Below are 22,852 nucleotides of genomic sequence, written 5' to 3' on the forward strand. Positions count from 1 at the left end.
CGCATGATTTTTATTGTAATCATTATAATAAAAGTTTTCTAATGAAAAAAATTTTATAAAACGAATGCAATAGCAAATTTCATAATTAGCATAGCGGAATAGGACAGTATTTTGGGACTACACATATGATATGGTACTCAAATTGAAGCTTATTTAGATGATGTGTGTGTGTGTTTTCGTGCGTGAGCGTGTCTGTGTCTGTATGTGTGTTCGTTTCTGAAAACACAAACACAAACACGCGTGCACACACACACACAAGTGTCTGTCAGAAGCGTAAATGGGACTGAACAACTTCTACAAGATACGCTTTGGATATTGCTAATGTCTTCGGTAAGACAGCAGTCGAAAAAACTAAAGAAAAGTTTGAAAGAAATCAAGAAAATTTTCAAAAAAAATTGAAATTTTTTTTTTTTTTTTTTTTTTTCTTTAAATTTCTTCAACAGTTAATCTCTTTGATCAAAAAATTGAGATTTTTGAGGAAAAAAAATTTTTTTTAATGAAAAAATGAATAAAAATTGCTCATAATGGTGATTTTTTCGAAAACACAGAATTTGAAGCTTCGGGGCACTATGAAAAAAAAATCGCAGCACTTTGAATTTTCGAGAGATTTTAGGGGACACTTAGTGAATGGGCAACAGTATACAACGTATAAAGATGCATGCCTTGCACTCGGCTTGCTAGAAGATGACAATCAGTGGGAATGTATGCTTGCTGAAGCAGCATTGAACTGTACAGCAATACAAATTCGTCTACTATTCGCTATAGTGTTGACTACATGTTTTCCAGCCCGAGCAGAGATATTGTGGGATAATCACAAAGATTCAATGACTGATGATATATTGCATCAACATCGTACACGGTGTAACGATCTAGCGATAACATTCAGCGACGATATGTACAATGAAGCATTGATTGCTATTGAGGATCTTTGCATTATCATTGCCAACTTACCACTCAGTCATTTCGGTATGAATTCGCCAAATCGAGGTGCAACTGATTTAATGAACACTGAAATGAATCGTGAAATGCAGTACAACACTGTAGAAACGGCGGCGATTGTTACTCGCAATGTCCCACTAATGAATGAGGAACAAAGAACCATTTACGACCGCATTATGCTCGCAGTTTCAGCAGGACAAGGTGGGTTCTTCTTTTTAGATGCACCAGGTGGAACTGGCAAGACATTCCTTATTTCGCTAATTCTCGCCAAAATACGATCCAATGATGGCATCACATTGGTCGTTGCATCATCGGGCATTGCGGAAACTTTATTGGATGGAGGCAGAACAGCTCATTCAGTATTTAAGCTACCACTAAATATTCAAAATAACCCTGACGCAGTGTGCAACATAAAAAAATAATCGTCCATAGCCACAGTGCTGAAACAGTGTAAAATTATCATCTGGGATGAATGTACCATGGCACACAAACATTCGCTTGAGGCGTTGAACAGGACATTGAAAGATATTAAAAACAACGACAAACTATTTGGTGGCACTCTGTTAGTCCTTTCAGGTGACTTCAGACAAACACTTCCCGTCATTCCATGTTCAACATACGCTGATGAAATCAACGCCTGCTTAAAATCATCGACATTGTGGCGTAATGTTGAAATAGTACAGCTGAAAGTAAATATGCGCGTTCAAATGCTTCAAGATCCATCCGCTGAAACATTTTCAAAACAACTCTTAGATATCGGCGATGGAAAAGTCACTATAGCTGAAACTGGATACATAAAATTAGCGAATGATTTCTGCACAATCATTGATTCGCAAGATGCTCTCATTGAACAAATATTTCCCGATGTACACACGAATTACATAAATCTCGAGTGGCTTGCAGAAAGAGCAATGTTAGCTGCAAAAAATATGGACGTTGACTTTTTAAATCTGAAGATACAACAGTTATTGCCAGGGGACTTGGTATCATATAAATCTATTGATACAGTTTGCGATGACACTGAAGCTGTAAATTTTTCAACAGAGTTTTTAAACTCACTAGATTTGCCAGGCATGCCACCACATAACTTACAATTGAAGGTTGGATCTCCAATTATTTTGCTTCGTAATTTGAACCCGCCACGGCTATGCAACGGTACGCGATTAGTCATTAAAAAATTATTGAAAAACGTTATCGAAGGCACCATTTTAAATGGCAAGTTTCGAGGTGAAAATATATTGATACCACGAATACCTATTATACCCACAGATGTGCCAATTCAATTTAAGCGTATTCAATTTCCGATTAGATTGGCATTTGCAATGACTATTAATAAATCCCAAGGCCAAACAATGTCTGTTTGTGGCTTAGATTTGAGCACACCATGTTTTTCACACGGACAATTATACGTTGCATGCTCTCGAGTGGGTAAACCATCAAGTTTGTTTGTATTAGCTAAAGACGGGCTAGCAAAAAATATTGTTCACGCTGCAGCATTAAGAGATTAATATTATATAATTAATTAATTATATAAATAATCATTACTTTTAATAAATTAAAACAATTAATGTTTAGTGTTTTGTTATTTTTAAACAACATTCCCTCATCGTTCACAGCGCTCCAGGCCTTTTTCACTCATATTCCACATCCTTATACACTTCCAATAAGTTAGTAATTTTGTTTCTACACTAGAAATTCTCTAGAAATTATTCACATGGCAAAACAACGTTTGCCGGGTCAGCTAGTATAAATATTTATATATATATATGGGGCATTCCACGCCAAATCGACCACTTTTGAACCCGACCCCTTTAGATTTTGCTGAAACTTTTCCATCCTTTTCTACCCTTTGAAAAACATTTTTGAGAATTTTTCCAAATTTTTTTGTCCAACCTCAAAAAAGTTATGAATTTTTCAAAAAAATGGCTTTTTTATTTTCAAATAGCAATAACTTTTTTAGAAATTAACTTTTTGGTACCTTTTTTTTTTTAAAAATTTTTGTTTTTGAATGAACTTTTCGAAAAAATATACGAAAAAAATTTAACATGATCAATTATATAAAATAATCGGTTTTTTTAAGTACAATCGTCATTTTTTTGGAGTCCGCCATTTTCTTTTTTTTTTTTTTTTTTCTCAAAAAAAACTTCAATTTATTCGACAACTATCCCCGCCAATCCCGAGCAGGGCCGATTTTTTTTTATATTTTTTTTATTTATTTAAAAAAAAATTTTGTTTAATTTTAAAAAATGAAAATTTTTTTCTCATAAATACTATTTATATAACAATAAAAATGTTATTTAATGGTTCTGAGGTATTATAATCTCTATTTATTATATCAATTTTCTATTTTTTTGACTATGATTAATGATTAATAAAGTAAATTTTCAATGACTGAAAAATTATTCAACAATTTATTAATTACGTCTCTGGCGTTTAAATATTTTACAAATTTTGTGCTCGTTGGAATTTGAAAAGTTTTTAATGTACAAACAAGTATTTTTGTCTGGAATTATACAGTGTAATTGTTGAGTTCCTGTGATCGGTTTTGTTTTTAAAAATCTTTTAATTCATTTAAATTAATTCATTTAAATCGTTTACTGCTGTTTTATAATCCTCTTCTGGGGAAAACTTAGTTATGATGTTTGGCAAGTTGTCCGGATCAGAAGTCCATTCAAAGAGTTCTTCAGACGTTGTTATTTGTTTGTCAACCGCAAGTTCGAGACTTGCTCTTGCTGCATATCGTTTAATGGTACCACCAATACCATCACATGGACCTTTGCCATGGGCTGTCGCAAAAAAATGCCATTCAGCAGGAATGTCGAAATCCTCTTCGTGATAATATAAATTTACGAAGTTTTTAAAGTTTTTAAATTGTTGAGGAGCCCCGTCAGAAAAATAATGAATTTTGTTACAACGTTCAGGAAGACTTTTCACATAGTCAGTTATTAATTTGATAAAAACATGTACGGCAACGGCATCATGATTATTACAATCTGAAATAATTACTTAACTTTTGTGTTCAAGTTCGCCATTTACTTTATAATAAATCACTACTGGGAAAATTGTTGCTTGATTATTGTTCCAGTGAAAACCAGATGCCGCGTTTTGCACTACGAACGCGTAATTTTCTGCAAAATCACAAATAATGATAAATTCATTTGGTTCTAATGTTTCTCTCAATGTTTTCAAAAATTTTGCTTGTTCTTTAGCAATAAATGAGTGAGGTAGAAGAGTTTTCAATTCAGTACAAAAATCTTCAACAAATTCTTCTATAGGCTTAATAATAGTTTCTAAACTGCTTCTCGGTTTAGATATCCAATACTTATATGTAATATTCTCAATTTCGTGATTTTCAAAACATGCCAGTAAAAGGTTACTCAACTCATCTACCCCTGGACAGTTTTCACATCTATCCAAATAACATAGAAACGATGGAGATTTACATACAATCAAACTCAAACAATCACTTTAGTGTGTAATGGATATATCTGTATTTCTTGTTAGAGAATGAATATTCGCACCTGAAACATTTGTGATTTAGTTAAATAAAAATTCACACATTTATAACTGTTAATGAATTTGATAATTACCAAGCATCATTAACTTAACGTTTTGATGGATCGTACAGACACAGATGGTATGTGTTCCACTTGCCCCTGCTAACACACAATGTTTAGGTCGCAGAGAAGCAAATCTCGAAAATCCAATTTTCTCTGCAGCGTTTATTTTCCGAAAACATTGGTATAATTCTTTTAAGTTAGACAGGACAAGTCTTTTTTGGACGGGTACTCGATTACCATCATCATTTCGAACGGAAACAAAATCTTTCATACCTGGCATCGGAGCACTGTACTCATCATCATTAAAAAAATTTTCAACTTTCAATTTCACTTGATCTGCAATTTTTCTCCCTATAAAAAAAGATGTTGAAGAAGTGAGTCTTCAGTTGTGTTTAAGACATCAATTTAATGCTATATATACCTAATTTTGATTTAGGTACTGAAAGTAGACCTTTTTCTTCAACCAACGCTTTTGCTACCCTTGACATATGTCTTGATGTATTCATAGTTTCAGAAATACGTCTTTCACTTCATTGTTCAGGTAATAATGTTAAAATCTGTATTTCCAGTGATTTTTCCGTTTCTTTATCGTTAAATTTGTCTTGCAGTAATTTTATTAAAGCGCGAAAATTTTCACCATCATCATCGACCGGGTCTTCATCAGTTGAAGAGAGTAAAACCTTTTTCAAGCTGTCAGATATCTGATTTATTTTGTTGTTTAAAAATTGATTGTCATTTAATTTCCTTGATGGGATTGGTGATTGATTTAACAGCTGTAATGCATGATTTATTACAGGTAACTGAGTTGCAGCGCTAACTTGAGATGCCGAGCTTGGTTGTGAATTTTTTGGTTCGTTATCAAATGACATAGAACCTTAAAAAATAATAAAAACATGTAATAACTCAAAATGTATTCAATTAAGAAACGTATAAATAATTTAAAAACCTTACGGAATGATAATGATAATGGTAGATCTGTGGCAGTTGTATTACTATCGCTATCAAAATGATCATCGTTTTCATTACTGTCACTAGAGTTGCCTTCGTGATCACTTGAATCAACATTAGGATCATCACGAGTATTTGTTTGTTGTTTAACTACCTTATAAGCTTCTTTTCGACATGAACTGCATAATAAATAATAATTACTCAATCCGAACATTTCTTTCATAATGTCAGTCGCTGGACGCAAACCAATTTTTTTACAATGAGACTCCAGCCCAAAAGGATTACAACATTGATCAAATTGCTTCATTGATGCCATGATATTTCAATGAAATTATTCCACTAAATGGAGATAAGTAAAATCGAAATAATTAACACTTCCACAAAGAGTGAATCAGGAACATGTTCATAAACTTGAGAAATTTTTTTATTTATCAAATGTAATGACAACAATTTTTTATTCGACACTAAAACGCAAAAAAGATTTATAGGTTATGTTCTAGATTTCAATATAGAGAAACACTATAGATTTTTGAATCGAAACATAATCACGTGTATCTACTAAACTGGCTATAGGTAAGTCTGTGATTGCCATACCCTAGTTTATCGATCCTATTGACGCGCCAAAATTTGAATTTCAGTCATTATAATCGAAGATTAAGATAACAAATAGAAATTATAATACCTCAGAACCATTAAATAACATTTTTATTGTTATATAAATAGTATTTATGAAAAAAAAATTTTCATTTTTTAAAATTAAACAAAATTTTTTTTTAAATAAATAAAAAAAATATAAAAAAAAATCGGCCCTGCTCGGGATTAGCGGGGATAGTTGTCAAATAAATTGAAGTCTTTTTAGAGAAAAAAAAAAAAAAAAAGAAAATGGCGGACTTCGAAAAAATGACGATTGTACTTAAAAAAATTCTGAGCAAGGCCTCGTGACGTTGTCAAAATAATTTGGCAACGCAGGTAAGCTCAAAGATTCGGGGACTAGGATAGACAGAAGAACGAACGAACGAGACTCTTGTAAGGGGGGATAGGTGTTACGGCTCAAACAGGTCTTACGGCTGCACCTCCCCGCATGGGCCCAGCTGGTAACTGGTCGGGCTGTTATTATATTACCGATCAGGCTAACGCAGTCGTTGAATGGGTTGATACAGTTAACTAAGTACGAGAACAGATTGACATTAAAATCAACTCAATTCACATCTGTCCTATGATCGCGTAAATGCTTGAGGACAGGGTTTTTCCTTGCCGGCAAACTTGGCTGTGTATTTCCTATGTGAGGGTAGGACAAATATACGTGCGTGTATAGCTCTTTTGAGCCCAGGAAACGGCCTCTTCGGAGGTAGGCGAAAGCCTCACCATATATTCTTCTGTACTTAAAAAAAGCTGTTCAATGAATGTGTATAAACACAAGAGAACGGCGGTTTTTCCTTGTCCGCGAACTGGGCTGTGTTCTCGTTATGGTGGGAGTAGGACGAATATACGTGCGTGTATAGCTCTTTTGAGCCCAGGAAACGGCCTCTTCGGAGGTAGGCGAAAGCCTCGCCATATATTCTTCTGTACTTAAAAAAACCGATTATTTTATATAATTGATCATGTTAAATTTTTTTCGTATATTTTTTCGAAAAGTTCATTCAAAAACAAAAATTTTTTAAAAAAAAAAGGTACCCAAAAGTTAATTTCTAAAAAAGTTATGGCTATTTGAAAATAAAAAAGCCATTTTTTTTTAAAATTCATAACTTTTTTGAGGTTGGACAAAAAAATTTGAAAAAATTCTCAAAAATGTTTTCTAAAGGGTAGAAAAGGATGGAAAAGTTTCAGCAAAATCTAAAGGGGTCGGGTTCAAAAGTGGTCGATTTGGCGTGGAATGCCCCATATGTATATATATATTATATATATATATATATATATATATATATATATATATATATATATATATATATATATATATATATATATTTGTAATAAAAAAAATTTTTTTTTTAATGGTGTTGAAAAGTTGAAAGTACATTTAAAAACAAAAATTTTGGCGCCTATTAGAGCCCTTAATATTAATATTAAGGTTTGCCTCAATTCATTTGTAATTTTTCTATTTAAATAACACGAGAAAACTTTTTTTTTATTTTTGAATTTCAATTACTTCGGAATGGCTTGTTTACGCAATATCCTAGAGAGAGGTCTTATAGGAAATTTCACGCTCTATAAAAAACGTTTGAAGGTCAAAGTTCCTCAGATCAACCGTTTCAAAGACATTTGCAATCAAAAATAACACCAATCAAAAATTTCAAATATTTTCCAATAAAATTGCAAAAAAAAGTCATACTTTATATTGATATTGTTTTTTTTTGTAAAATCAATTGAATTCTGTTAATTTGAGATTTTAATTTTTTTTTTGCTTATTTACTCCATACGTAACTCACAAAAAGTACAAATACATAAATATAAAGGTTAAAATTATCAAACAAATGATTTTTGGGTCTCTTTTATAACAAATTTATTTTATTTTCTACCAAATACTAATAAATTCTATTAAACAATCAATTCTTTATAACAAAAAACAATATTTAACAACAATTCATAAAATTTTTTCTAACTTGAAAATATTACAGTTTTATAAAATTATTTTTATTGCAATTAGGATATCGTTTTCTGTGTTCTGTCACTACTTGCAATAAATACTGAAGCTGTTCTTCATTTTTCGTTAAGCATCGATTATACTGCTCTATCAATGCCACGCCGCGTTCTGCTACATCATTTACAACTTGAAGTTTCTCAAAATACTCCAAGTTTCTTTTGTAATTTAGATTCTGAGGCCACAAAGTTACATGCTTATCAATGAAATCATACGACAAATCAAACGATTTAAACAGATTTATCGATCTCATAGATACAAATTGACTAATAAGACCTCTCTCTGGAATATTGCGTAAACAAGCCATTCCGAAGAAATTAAAATTTAAAAGTAAAAAAAAAAAATTTCTCGTGTTATTTAAATAGAAAAATAACAAATGAATTGAGGCAAACCTTAATATTAATATTAAGGGCTCTAATAGGTGCCAAAATTTTTGTTTTTAAATGTACTTTCAACTTTTCAACACCATTTAATAAAATAAAATTTTTTTTTTTTTTTTTGAAACACCCTTATATATATATATATATATATATATATATATACAGATATATAAGAGATTTCCACGTATATAGTCACTCTATCTCATCACGATATCTCTGGAACTATAAGACCTAGAGACTTTAAATTCGGTAGGAATATTGCTTTCGCTGAGTAGAGGTCAGCTAAGAACGGATTTTACGAAATTCCACCCACAAGAGGGGTTGCGGGGGCGTTAACAATAAAGAATTCGCGTTTTAGGCTATAGCTCCTATCGACTCTAAATTTAGTAGGAATCTTCTGTAAGAGATGTAGAAATAATCTATAAACAAATATTACGATATCTCTCCCCACAGAGGGTTGCGGGCGTGAGCATTAACAATGAAAATTTTTAATTTTCAAGCTATAGCTCCTACAGACTCTAAATTTTGTAAGAATTTTCCGTCAGAGATGTGAAAATAATTGATGAACGAATTTTACAATATGCCACCTCACAGGAGGTTGCGGGGGTGGGTATCAACAATAAAAATTTTCAATTTTCAAGCTATAGCTCCTACAGACTCTAAATTTATTAGAAATCTTCTATATATGATATAAAAATGATCTAAGAACGGATTTTACAACGAATCAACTCCAATAATGATCGCGGGAGTGGGTGTTTAGAGATCATCTTAAAATTGTTTTCAATGAAGTCTACTTCCGATAGGAACTGCAGAAGTGGCTGATAAAATCTAAAATTTTCATTTTCAAACTGTAACTTCTAAAGACTCCAAATTCGGTGAGAATCTTCGTGTATGATGTCAAGTTCAACTAAGAATTTTATCAAATTCTAACCCCAAAAGGGATCGCGGGGGCGTTAATAATGAAAAATTTCCGTTTGTAAAATATAGCTCTTTCAGACTCCAAATTTGGTAAGAATCTTCTATATGTGATGTAGAAATAATTTAAGAGCGGATTCTACGACGAATCACCCCTAACAAAGATTGCGGGCGTGGGTGTTGACAATAAAAAATCTTAATTTCTGAAATATAGCTTCTAAAACCTGTGAATTTGATAGGAATCTTTTATTGTCACGTAGAGATCATCTCAAGGCGGATTTCAATAAATTCTACTTCTGACAGGGATTGCGGGGGTGGGTGTTAGAATTTCAAATTTTCATTTTCAAACTGTAACTTCTACAAACTTGAAAGTAGGTAGGAATCTTTCATTTGTCATGAGGAAATCATTTCAAAGCGGATGTTAAAGAACAAGAGCTGGAGAGTCAGGTTTTAAGATTATTTTATTGACACTTATTACAAAATTATTAATAAGTTTAGATTAGCAAACACAAACAATTATTTATTGATCACAGTTTCTTTTAATGAAATCAATTAAAGTCACTCAGGCAGTTAGAACTTTGGTTAGACACCGTAAACTCGAATAAAAAGAGGTGCTGGCTTTGTTGAAGAAGAATATACTTCTAGAATGTGTTCAAGGGAGCCTGCAGGTGCACCTTACAAGGTGATGACCAGCCGGGCCTTGGGTACAATAAGTTTCTCAGAGGCGTACCACAAGGAAGCTTGTAGATCACCTAATAGGGTGAAGAGAAATACCCGAGCCTTGAACACGATGATTTTCTCGTCTAGAAGTCGCTGAAGATGATGCTTTCTCAACTCAGTTGTATAAGCACCGATGAAGATGCTTTTTTCACAGATAGAATAATTACTCACACTCAGAGTAACAATACTTTACTTGTATAGATGTTTTACTCAATAGAATACTTTGATTTTTGCTTGATTTCCCGATGTTAACAGTTAGCGTTTGAATTGAAGACTGACTCGCAGCGCCGAACGGACTGGCTTATATACTTGACTGGCGGGATTCTCGAAATCTCAGTAGGAATTTTCTCGATTGAGTTTGAGAGAATTCTTTTTAATAAATTTACTTTTAAGATTGACAAAATGAATGAATTTGATACCAGAATGAATTTTTACTTCATTTTAAATCTTTTGATTATTAATTAATAGTTTTTTAATTAATATTTAGCCAAAATTAAGAATTTTGATCCAGACTTTTCTTTTACGAGATGTTTCTAGGCGCAGACGCGAGGTAGGCGCAGGCGCGAGCTAAGCGCAGGCGCGAGCTAAGCGAAAGCGCCAGCAATGTTTTTTAAAGTACTCATACAGATCAATAGGTGGCGCCACATATTATTATTTACTAATTCAAATTCATAACCGAGGTGTTGCTCGGGTTTTCTCTCAACTTTAAACAGCGGATTCCACAAAATGCTACTTCCGATAGGGATTGCAGGGGTGGGTGTTAAAATCTTAAATTTTAATTTCTAAACTGTAACTTCTGCAGACTCTAAATTTGATAGGAATCTTTGTGTATGATATCAAGTTCAGCTGAGAATGAATTTTCTCAAATTTTAAACCCAAAAGGGATTGCGGGGGCGTTAACAATGGAAATCTCTCATTTCCAATCGATAGTTTTTATGGACTCGAAGTTTTGTTGGAATCTTTTATTTATAATGTAGAAATCATCTTGAATAGGATTTTACGAAATTCCTCCCCACCATAGAGTGACGATTGTCAAAAAAATTCATATTCTTTAAATACAGATTCTACAGATATAAAATTTGATAGAACCTCAAGAGAAACAGGCAATTACCGGGATGGCCTCCAAAGTCAACGGATTAAATATTTTGCTTTCTTAATAATTATATTTTCTTAAAACAATTGTCTGTTTGGCAGCGGCAAATAAGTCATTGTAAGGTTTTTAAAATTTAACATTACATGTAGCTATTCAGTCAACGGACTAAGAATTTTACGTACATTTTATTTTTACTGATCACATAACCGATAAATTGTTCTTATTACGGGATCGCGGAAATGTAAAAGATTAAAATCAATGCATGTTCTAAACACTTGAAATATGGAAAAAAAATTTGGCTACTTATTATGAGAAAATTCGTAAAAACCATGTACGAATAATTTTCTATGAATAGTTGATGACACTGAGAAACTTTTAATTAATGGCAAAATAAGTCGCACTTTAAGCGAGAAAGATTTCAACGACAATCATGAGACCTGCAATTACTTTGACTGAAACTTTCAATGCTCATTTTGAATTTTTTTTTTCGTATCAAATAATATTCATTTTTAGAAGAAAGCCACAGGAATGTTATAGTGATTGCACATTGAAAGTTACAATGAATTTTAGCTAGAATAATCACATGGATAAAAGATACAGGCCATTCCGATGGAATTTGGAATCTGTGCAAGTCAAAACAATACTTCAATTGAATTTCAAGTCTAGATCTAAAAATACAATTCTATAGAGTGCCCAGCGGAGCTGGCGGGTAACAGCTAGTAAGTAATATAAACTAAAATAAGAAATAACCAAAAAATTAAATAAGTCTCATAGATTATATTGTTTGTATGTTTATTAGCAATTTCTTTATAGTCAAACTTATTTACTTAAATATGTGATGACTCCTGAGATAAGGCAGTTTCACGCATGAACTCTACATGTTTATTTATCATTTTTTTTTTTTTTTTTCAATGATTAAATTTAAAAATAAAAGAATCAATTCACGAAGGACTTCTATTTACGTTCTCCTGCAAAGTTTCATGATTTTTCATTCGGTCAAAAAGCGTCCCAGCATCTTGTTTAAAATTTAAATATTTACCTGTCCTACATGTTCTTAAATGAAGAAATTAAATTCAGTATACATCCGGAAGTACTAGCTTGCTATTGATTCAGATTCCGTAATGAAATTCAAGTTCAATTTTAAAAAATCATTGCTTATAGGAAAAAATATCCAAATTGTAATGAGAAAAATTATTCATAATTCACAGTTAATACTTTACCAAAAAACATGTGTTAATTATATTAGAAACAGTCGACTTTGATAAATTTTGAAATAAATACATGCAGTTACCAAAGAAGTTTTCGAAAAGATGCTTTGAAACTATCTTCGTTCAAATTTTTTTTTGTGCTAGTATTTAAAGCTCAATAACTTTTTACTTGTTAAGATTACGAAGAAACTACCTCAGTACTTTTTTGTAGAGAATTAAATTTCCTACAAGAATAAGTAACGAAAAATACAAAAAAAAGTTTTTTTCGTATTTTTACCGGATGAAAACGTAAATAAAATTTTTTTATGTGTTATTTACATGGGAAAATGAAAATTCATTGAGCTTCATAAAGAATTGAGATATTAAGCTGCGCTTTGAAGGGAATTTTTTTTTATACCTTAGAAAAGCTTTTAAGATAATAGGCAAAAAACTTTTTTTTTTTGAACCACTCTAATATATACGTATATATAATATATATAAAATATATGAAAAATTAATGTGGGTACTCAAATGAAAGGTCTCGATGAATGTAAGGTCGAGATGAGCCTATATATTTAAAAATATCATTAGTTGACACGATACAATGTAATTTTTTAATTATTGACGTTATTAAAGATATAAGCTTATCCCGATGTTACACTCATCAAGACCTTTCATTTGAGTACCCGCATGCATTTTTCATATATTTTATATATTTCATAAATATCATATTTATAAGATATATAAAAAAAAATCATGTAAGTACTCAAATGAAAGGTCTCGATGAGTAAAAAATCAGAATGGGCTTATATTTACGAAAATATTCATTATTGAGGAATGCCCATTGCATATTGTTAACTAATGATGTTTTGAATGATACAAGCTCATTCCTAAAATTTCTAAATTTAAGACGTGTGTACAGGACCACGTCTTTCGGTCCGCTAATTATTCTATTAAACTTTCATCAGATTTTTGAGCTCGAAGTGCTCAAAAGCATAGAAAAGCTATCTCTTTGAGCTTGGAGTGCTCGAAATAACACATAATTTTTATTTTTGAGCACGAGGAGCTCAAAAATATCATTAGTCCAATTTTAAGCACCTGGGTATTAAATTAGCGGGAAGTTACAGGGATGGCCTTCAGGGTCTACCGTTTTTCTAATTTTTAACTTCCCACTAAAAAAATTGAAAATTTTCAAAAATCGGGAAGTTATTGGTCTTACCCCGTTTTTCGAAAATCAAGTTTTCAACGGATGTTGACGATTTGAGGTCCTAGGAAGCCTCCCCGAATGTTTCCACGGTGATGTCCGTATGTCTGTATGTGTGTGTGTGTGTGTGTGTGTGTGTGTGTGTATGTGTGTTTTTTTTTTTTTCCTTAGGGGGGGAATCCTTTTTACGGATTCTAGGCATAGCTGTTTGGCCTGGATGTGGCGACTCGACGCAGCGTCATACTAAAACTTGACGCTGACGCCCCTACCCACTAAACCCTAAACTCCTTTCTCTTCTATCCTCTGATCCCCCATGGTACCGCCGTAAGGCATTTCTTCGCGGGAGGAGGAATTAGCTGCCGCTCTTCCATCTGGTGGCTAAGATGTTATTTCTTCCTTCTAGATTCTGTCTTTCACTCTTTTCCTCTCAATGGATCGCAACTCTGTAAGCACTTTTGTAGCAAAAGTGCTTGTCGCGTTCCAGGCAGCTTCTGACGACAACATTGCTTCTACTATTGACTCTGGTTGGGTTCTCTTTTTCAGAATCTTCTCTAACTCATCGCGCTGTTGGTTGAAACGTGGACACACAAAGAAAACATGCTCCGCATCTTCATTGACCCCTGGACAGGACGGGCACTCTGGGGTATCATCGTGCTTAAAGCGGTGAAGATACTTCCGGTAACATCCGTGTCCTGATAACATCTGCGTTAAATAATAGTTGATCTCACCGTGACTCCGGTTGAACCACACATCAATCCGAGGTATGAGACGGTACGTCCACCGACCATTCTCTGCAGCATTCCACTCCTGTTGCCATCTTGCGATGCTGTGTTGCCGTTCTTCCCTTCTAAGTTCTTCAGGGCTCAGTGTGGTTAACCTTTTTCGTTGATATAGGTTCCGTCTAATGTTTTCGAAATATTCAGGTTTCATTTTTTGCAATAAAATATATAGGTTGCCGTGGAATATATGGAGAAATCAAAATCATAAAATCACAAAAAATTCTCAAGCAATCTACATTAAAATGAAGTCAAAACATTTGGCAACGTTGCGTAGCGCGCGAGCTTTAGACCATTCAATAAATTCAAACTAATTTATTTATTTACACTGACTGCAAAAACTTGAACGTGGTTAAGGTTATATTGTGCAAATGAAAATGTAAACAACCGAAGTACAGCGTTGCCAAATCACGGTTAGGTTACTAGCAGCTGATTTGAATGAGTCAAATCAATTTTTGTATTTAACTATTTTTTTTTTATTTTCAAAATTTCAACGATTAATGCCTCATATACTATTTATTTTTTAATTTTAAGAATTTTTATGGGTTCTTTATTTTAATTGATCGTATATTGACTACTACAGTTGTTTTGACTCAAATGGAGCGAAAGGACTTCCTTAAGTTGATATTGTTAAATGATTATATTGATTTTAATGGTAAATTGTGTCTGATGTATCTTCTCTAAAATTTTACATTGATATCGTTAAATTATTATAAAAAACGGTCGATTTAGTTTAATTTTTAATAAAATGAATAATAAATATATTTTTTAATACCACTTAATTTGTGACGAATTTCTTAACAACAAAGATTAAAAATATTCATTTTTATATTAATAAGCAGAAATAAATTTATTCATTAACTTTTCGATGTTAATTTTCAGTCAAATGAATATAATAATATTGCTGCTTATATTCTCAATTAATATGTGATTAATTTCATAATCTTGATTACTAATATTTATATTTTTATAAAAAATGGCGCTGAGATAAGAAATAATAATTTGAATTAATAACCTTAATAACGTCATTGAAGTTGGCGCTTAAACAAAAGAATAATAACATAATTATTTATGTAATCTATTAACAAATTCAGAGCTGTAAAAAAAATTATTTCATAGATAAAAAGCAATATAATTTCGTTAAGATTGTTGAAATTAATTATTTTGTTTATATTTTTCGTCTAGGTTACATAATAAAATTTTATTGCATGCCCAGCGAAGCGGGAAAGTATCAGCTAGTCTACATACATATAAGCGAAATACCACTGACTCATCAGCAGATCTCCGAAACTATAGGACCGATTCATTTAAAATTTGGCATACGTCCACCTTTTTTACCGTGGATGAGAGATAAGAAGCGATATTACGGAATTCCTATCGGAAATGGATTTTCACTTATTTACCCCCGCTCATAAAAGAAATGGTCCGTTGCTATGGTTCTCGTTGTTATGGTTACCGTTGCTATGGTTACCGTTGCTATGGTTACCATTACCATGGTTACCATTACCATGGTTACCATTACTATGGTTACCATTACTATGGTTACTATTACCAAGGTTACCATGACCATGGTTACCGTTGCCATGGTAACCGTTACCATGGTTACCGTTGTCATGGTTACCTCTTCCATGGTTGCTGTTGCCATGGTTACCGTTTCCATCGTTACCGTTGCTATAATAACTGTCAAAATAAATAAATTGTAATAACAAATTTGGTTGTCAACTAAATTCAAAGGAATGATTAGAATAAAAGTATAAAGTTACTAAATACTAATATTCTATACAATTATTCAACGGTATTATTCTATAATATGTTAGGCAAATACATTTTGATTTCTAATTTTATTGATTGGTTGTTGGGACAGTAAGAATTTATAATCATACTTTTTTTAAGAAAGAATAGCTAAATCATTAATAACTGAAATAGCTAATGTAAACAATCTAAATAACGTTATTGAAGTTTGCGCTTAGACAAAGAATAATAACATATTTATTTATGTAATTTATTAACAAATTCAGAGCTGTAAAAATAATTATTTTATAGATAAAAAGCGATATAATTTCGTTAAGATTGTTGAAATTAATCATTTTGTTTATATTTTTCTTCTAGGTTACACAATAAAATTCTATTGCATGCCCAGCGAAACGGGCGGGTATCAGCTAGTTATTCATTTATTTATTTATTTATTTTATATACAATCAACCCAACAGCCCTAAGGCCAATAACAGGGTCGCTACAATGTAATCATATACTAGTGGCATGCGATGTATACATATTTACATTTTTATAAAAAAAAAAAATCTTACAAATATAATAAAATAATACTATGACACAATTTTTATCTTATTAAACATAATTTCTGGAAATGATATTATAAAGATTTATCTGAAAGATTCATCTCAAAGATATTAAGGTGGAAACAAGAGTGTTGTAATTAATTGGTTGTGGGTTACCCAGTATGTCCAGAGAGCTATTATGTTCTACAATATCATTGCATATATTTAAAAGTCTACAGAGAGGTGCTGATTTTATGAAGTTATTACGCTGCAGTAGATAATAGAAAGGCAGGACTGATCTCATAATTCTCTGAGGTGCAGATATAGGTATCTGCGATAAGAGTCTGGGACATTCTCTTCTGCCATGCATTAAACCAGATATAAAGAGAACAGATGTACAAATCCATCTCTCTTTAAGAGTCAAAAATCTGGCATCCTCACACTTAGTAAGATAATCAGACCCTCTCAATGGATAGGTGCCATAATTTTTAAAAGACAAGTATTTAAGAAACCTGCGTTGTACTTTTTCAATAATATTTATATGATTTTGATAAGATGGGGACCAGACTACGGCTGCATATTCGAGTTTGGGTTGGTTATATATAAGTACTAGCTGTTACCCGCCCGCTTCGCTGAGCGCTTTATAGAATTGCATTTTCAGATTTAGACTTGAAATTTAATTGGAGTATTGTTTTGATATGCACAGATTCCAAATGAGCATTGAAAGTTTTAGTTAAAGTCATTGCAAGTCTCATGAGTGAAGTTAAAATCTGTCTAGCTTTAAGTGCGAACAATTTTTCTGTTATTTAAAATTTTCTCAGTGACATCAATTGTTATAGAAAATAAATTAAGCATGTTTTTTACTAATTCTATTTAAATAAGTAGCCAAATTTATTTTTTACATATCTGGTGTTTGGAAAATGCATTCATTTTAATCTGTAACATTCCCGTAGTCCCGCAATAAGAACAATTTATAAGTTATGTAATCAGCAAAAATAACATGTATGTAAAATTTTTAGTCCGTTGACTGAATTACTACATGTAATTTTAAGTTTTGGAAACCTTACAATGACTTTTTTCCCGCTGCTAAAAAGACGTTTGTTGTAAGGAAATTTTTAGTAAATTTTATTGAAACTCAATAGACATGGCCTAAATTTCATGTTTCAAAAAGTCCTAGTTTATAAACAACATTTTTAGTAGATTTCATAGAAATCTAACTATTTTATTTCATGGAACCAATTATCATAACCAAATACACGATCAGCATATAAATATAAATTTTCAACACTTAGTTCACCAGACATAATTAGCTTCTTTCTTAAATTTTTTTTAAATTACGTTAAATCAATCAAATATTAAGGTTATGTAATAAGAACAAAAGAAAATCGTATTAAAAACAAATGGATGAAAAATGAGAGTCTTTTATTTTTATTAGCGGGTAAAAATGTATATAAAAGTAAATCGTAAAATAAATGAGAAAGCGTTGATAAAATCCAAAAAAAAAGGAGCTTATAACCATCTACAAAAAATTCTGCGTCGAATGGTAGCAGTCTCATTCCGATAGCTTCATCCGTTCTTGTTATAAATAGTGTAACTAACACGACTTTCCTTTATATATATAGATATGCAATAATATATTAACCCGGGTTATTTTTTTACCCGGGTGAGTATAATAATAACTGTTTATCAATTAAAATATTTATACTAATGCCGTAGAGACCTTCTTCTCGGAAGAATTCCTCCATGTGCACGATAATACAAATGAAAAAGAAGAGGCTTTCTAGGACCTCAAAACCTGGAAATCTAATGAAAACTCGATTTTCGAAAATCGGGGTGAGACTAATAACTTCCCAATTTTTGAAAATTTTTAATTCTCTTAGCGGGAAGTTAAAAAAAATACGGATTATTGACACTTATACACAGTAAAAAATTTTGCGTCAAAAAATTTTGTGTTAAAAATTTTTATGTTAAATATTTAACACTTTCTTGTGTTAATTTAACACTTTTCTGTGTTAATTTAACACAATAAATGTTAAATTTACACATAAAAGTGTTAAATATTTAACACGAAATTTTTTGACGCAATGACGCAAAATTTTTTACTGTGTAGCTAACTTTTAAATTATTCTATCCAAGTATCATACGTAAATAAAAAAAAATTCTTATAAATACCGGAAACAATCATGCATTCAATCAACGATTTCTTTGTTAAAGGGAAATGTCCCTTCCATCGAATATAATGGTACTTCTCCTGCTATTTGCTATATTTTATTCTTGGTGCATGCCTGTCAAATTTAAATAATATTGCACGACTCATGATTTGAAGCATCAGAGAGTGCTGTACGATCGAAAAAATTTTTTTGCCTCATTTCGGCAACTATTTGTATTATTATATCCTTGTTTTTTGAAGAAATCAAAATATGTTGAATACTATTGTGAAACGGAAAAAGATATTAAAATAGTTTATTTGGTTTATAATCAATGAAATATCTATAAACCTTTCTACCAATATGGCGAGATTGTACTTGAGCTTTTAATATATTGGTTTTATCTCTGGCAAACTGAATATTTAAATTATCTGATTCATCCATCATCTCAGCTAAATATGATATTGCTTGTTTATATTGATAGAAACCAGTAAACAAAAGTTTCAAATCCTTTTCAGTCATTTCTGGAAAATCTACCAAATTACTAGACAGAATTGTTTCAAATGGAAGTTTTTTCCTCTGCCAACCATTTTTTTCTACTTCTTCAGCTAGTGTATTATCATTAGAATCTCTTATCATTAGAGGTTTCAACAATTTCATCTGGATACTCTATATCAGAAATTAGACGTTTGTTGTACTCATTGTGAAGAAATGATGCAATTTTATAAAAACTACCGATTCTTGGTAACATTTTATTGTCGAACTTTTGGTCAAGTAGATGATATTTTTGTTTTAGCATTCCGTGAACTGCTTCGACTACCCAACGAATTTTTGTGACATATCTTGTCTCATTAGATTCAGCAGTTGTTAAACGATTTCGTTTGCCTTTTAATGCCGGCATCAACACTTGAAAACCTTTTTGTTCCAAGTGCGCCTGAACGTCACAAAATCCTCGATCAACAACAAAAACATCACCAGGTTTCAGTAGATTGCAAATACCGTTAGGAGTATCAATGATGTCTTTCATAATAGTAGCATCATTCACATTAGCAAGGTAGGGCCCTAACATATCTACAATAAATCGGTTTATCGTAAAAATGGTAAATGGCTTACATAACGATACTTTTTTTTGGCCAGAGTAAGACTTTCTTTGATACGCGTTATTCGAGATCTTTTGATGACGAGCATACGTTCCATCACAAATCAAGAAAAGCTTATCACTGCGATCAGCAAACAAACTTTTTCAAAGTGGTGATGAATTATTTTCAATGATATCATCTTGAGACACAGATCGAAAACTAAAATACTGAGGTAAAACATCTCTTTTAAATGATTGTATCACTTGATCACAATATTTTGAAACCAGTTGTTCATTTTCCAACTGTAAAGTCGCCGATATTAATCTGTTTGAGTTACCAGTACGTAGCTTGAATAAAAAAACGACGAGAGCTTGAGTAACTGTACGAGAATCTGTATTTCTCATAGTAATTAATAAATCCCGCAATTCGATTATGTCTTCACGTTTCAACCCAGTAAATATGTAAAGTTGTTCATCAGGTATATGAAAATCATCTATTTTATCAATCAACGTAGAGTCACATTCAACAGCCAAGCTTTCCATCATTTTAGTTAATTCTGACGATTTTAAAAAACTCCAATTAGAATAAACTCTTAATAAATTCAAATCTTCAGCATAGAAGCGCTTTTTTAAGAGATGATCGCTGCAACATCGATTTCCATCCGGAAAAAAAAATTCGTTTTTTAATAAAGCATTGCATACGGGCATCTTGAGGAACAACTACCATATTCCGGTTTGAAACAGAACATACACAACAATATCTATGAGTTGCAACTGTTCTTTTAATTTGAACTTCAATACATTCTTCTGTATCATCATCACATAAAAACTCTAAATTAAATGATCGATCATCAGTACTTGACTGAGACAAAGTCATCGTTGATAGGTTTGATTCAGTTCTTTCTAATAATTCACTCGAATCTGAAGGTAATTGATCCTCCAATGCTATATCCTGATCCTCATCAAGTCTCGGGTTCTTGTATTTTTTGGAACGACAATTAAAACATAAAATATCACCAACTACAATTGGATGATAAAAAATCGTTGAAAAATCTTCAACATCTTCATCAGATTGTATATAATTCGGAGTTCCTCTCGTTTATTTTTTTTATGAATTTTGAACAAATGCAACACTGAATTATTTGCTCTAGGTGTCGACATATTTTCACTTAAATAAGAATATAACCAGATAAAATTAACTATTGAATACAAATAAAGGCACGACCAGTTTTCAATTAGAATGTCAACAGTACGTAATTTTGAGGTTATCGGCAGAAATAGTGGATTTTCATGAAAACAAAAAACAGTGTTACAAGTTTTGAATTACAGTGCTATCTCATGGTTTCTGAATGAACTGAAAGTTGAGCGGGAAAGTATAAATTATCTGAAAACTAATTGAATTATGTAAACACGAGAGAAAAAAAGTTTAGATCTGCTCTGATCAAATTTGATCTGAGCAGATCAGATTTGATCTAAATTTAGATCTAAGTAGATATGGACAGATCTAATTTAATCTGCATGGATCAAACCAGATAAAGTTTGATTAAAATGAAATTGAAAAGTAGATACGAATAGATCTGTTCTGATCAAACTAGATCCGGTCTGATCAAATTAGACCAATCCAGATCAAGTTTGATCAAAATTAAATTAAAAATTAGATATAAATAGACCTGACTTGATCTATGCAGATCTAATTTAATCTGATTATTACGCGGGAAAAAAAGTTTAGTTATGATCAGATCAAGTTAGATCAAATCAGATCAAGCTTGATGAATATATGTAATCATAAAGGTGATATGGATAGATCTACTTAGGTACGTTTTTTTATACTTTATGTTCTAATAAATAGCTTTTACAAATGCACTAACTTTGATCACGTTTTTTTTATTTAATACAAATTATAACCGGATGTTATTGTTTCAATAGAAACTTTAAGTATTCTTCTTTACAATCACGTGCATGAAACCTGGTGTTAAGTAATTTATTTATTTCTAATTAATCATCAAAATTGTTGAAGATCAAGAATTCTCAATTTTCAAAAATTTATAACTCAGAAACTATCAATTTACGGCAAATTTTATAAGAGTAATTTTCATCTTAAAATTGCCTAAAATATTGAAAAAGAAATATCAGATCTCAAAAAAAAATTATTTATCAAATAACTGTTCAAACGAATGGCTATAAACAATAGATGGCCCGGGATTTCGCAAAAATGACTGCGACATTCGGTTTCAGCGGGTCAAAATACATAAAGTAATCATATTTTGTACACCGACCTCAAAATTTTATGAAAAAATAATACAGCGCCAACACTATTATCTGAAGAGTAACTCAGTCAGGTACTTCTAGTAGCTGAATGGTACGCTCTGGGACTGACATGCAGGAGGACCCATTTTCGAATCTCCAACATCGCAAATAGTTTTTCAACGATAATTCGACTTTAAATCACGGAAAATCGATATAAAATACATAATTTCTAATTAGCAAGTAGAAATACAATAAATTTCACTATTATTTTTATCTTATGAACTTTTTTATAAATCGATTCTGTTTCAATCGAACCAGATCTGAACAGATCAGATTTGATCTAATCAGATCAAATTTGATCTGGACAAAATGCAGATCTGCTCAGATCTGATGAATTTGATCAGAGCAGATCTAAACTTTTTTTCCCGGGCAATAGTATTTGATACAGATTTAATTATTATAGTTAGAAATAAAGATTATAATAATAAATATAGTTCATTATATGTAAACAATTACTTTTATATGAGCGTTCTGAATTTATTTCGTTGTTTTTACCAGTACAATATTCACAAAAGCTTTGTAGTTTATCATTTTAGAAGTTAATCATGAAAAAAAAAATCGATTTTTGCGCAAAAAATCGATTTTTATTTTTTTTCGATATGTGGTATCCTTAAAAAAAATTTCCCAAGCTCATAATTTCGTCGGAAATTGAATGGGACATTAAAAAAAAATAGTCTCATATTT

At 31.5% G+C, this 22,852-nt stretch overlaps 1 protein-coding gene and 1 long non-coding RNA gene across 2 annotated transcripts; both read right to left on the reverse strand.

The window, feature by feature from the left end:
* Positions 1-4,117: 4,117 nt before the first annotated feature.
* On the reverse strand, positions 4,118-4,729 carry LOC123263022. Its single transcript, XR_006509075.1, has 2 exons — positions 4,530-4,729; positions 4,118-4,460 (listed from the first exon to the last, which is right to left on the reverse strand). It is a non-coding gene; the product is annotated as an uncharacterized LOC123263022 (long non-coding RNA).
* A 215-nt stretch (positions 4,730-4,944) lies between these two features.
* LOC123263019 lies at positions 4,945-5,935 on the reverse strand. Its single transcript, XM_044725535.1, has 2 exons — positions 5,451-5,935; positions 4,945-5,373 (listed from the first exon to the last, which is right to left on the reverse strand). The coding sequence occupies exons 1-2, from the start codon at positions 5,761-5,763 to the stop codon at positions 5,030-5,032; spliced, it is 657 nt and encodes a 218-aa protein (XP_044581470.1). The 5' UTR covers positions 5,764-5,935; the 3' UTR covers positions 4,945-5,029.
* Positions 5,936-22,852: the final 16,917 nt, after the last annotated feature.

This window comes from Cotesia glomerata, linkage group LG4 (genome assembly GCF_020080835.1).
Source record: "Cotesia glomerata isolate CgM1 linkage group LG4, MPM_Cglom_v2.3, whole genome shotgun sequence".
Taxonomy (NCBI): domain Eukaryota; kingdom Metazoa; phylum Arthropoda; class Insecta; order Hymenoptera; family Braconidae; genus Cotesia; species Cotesia glomerata.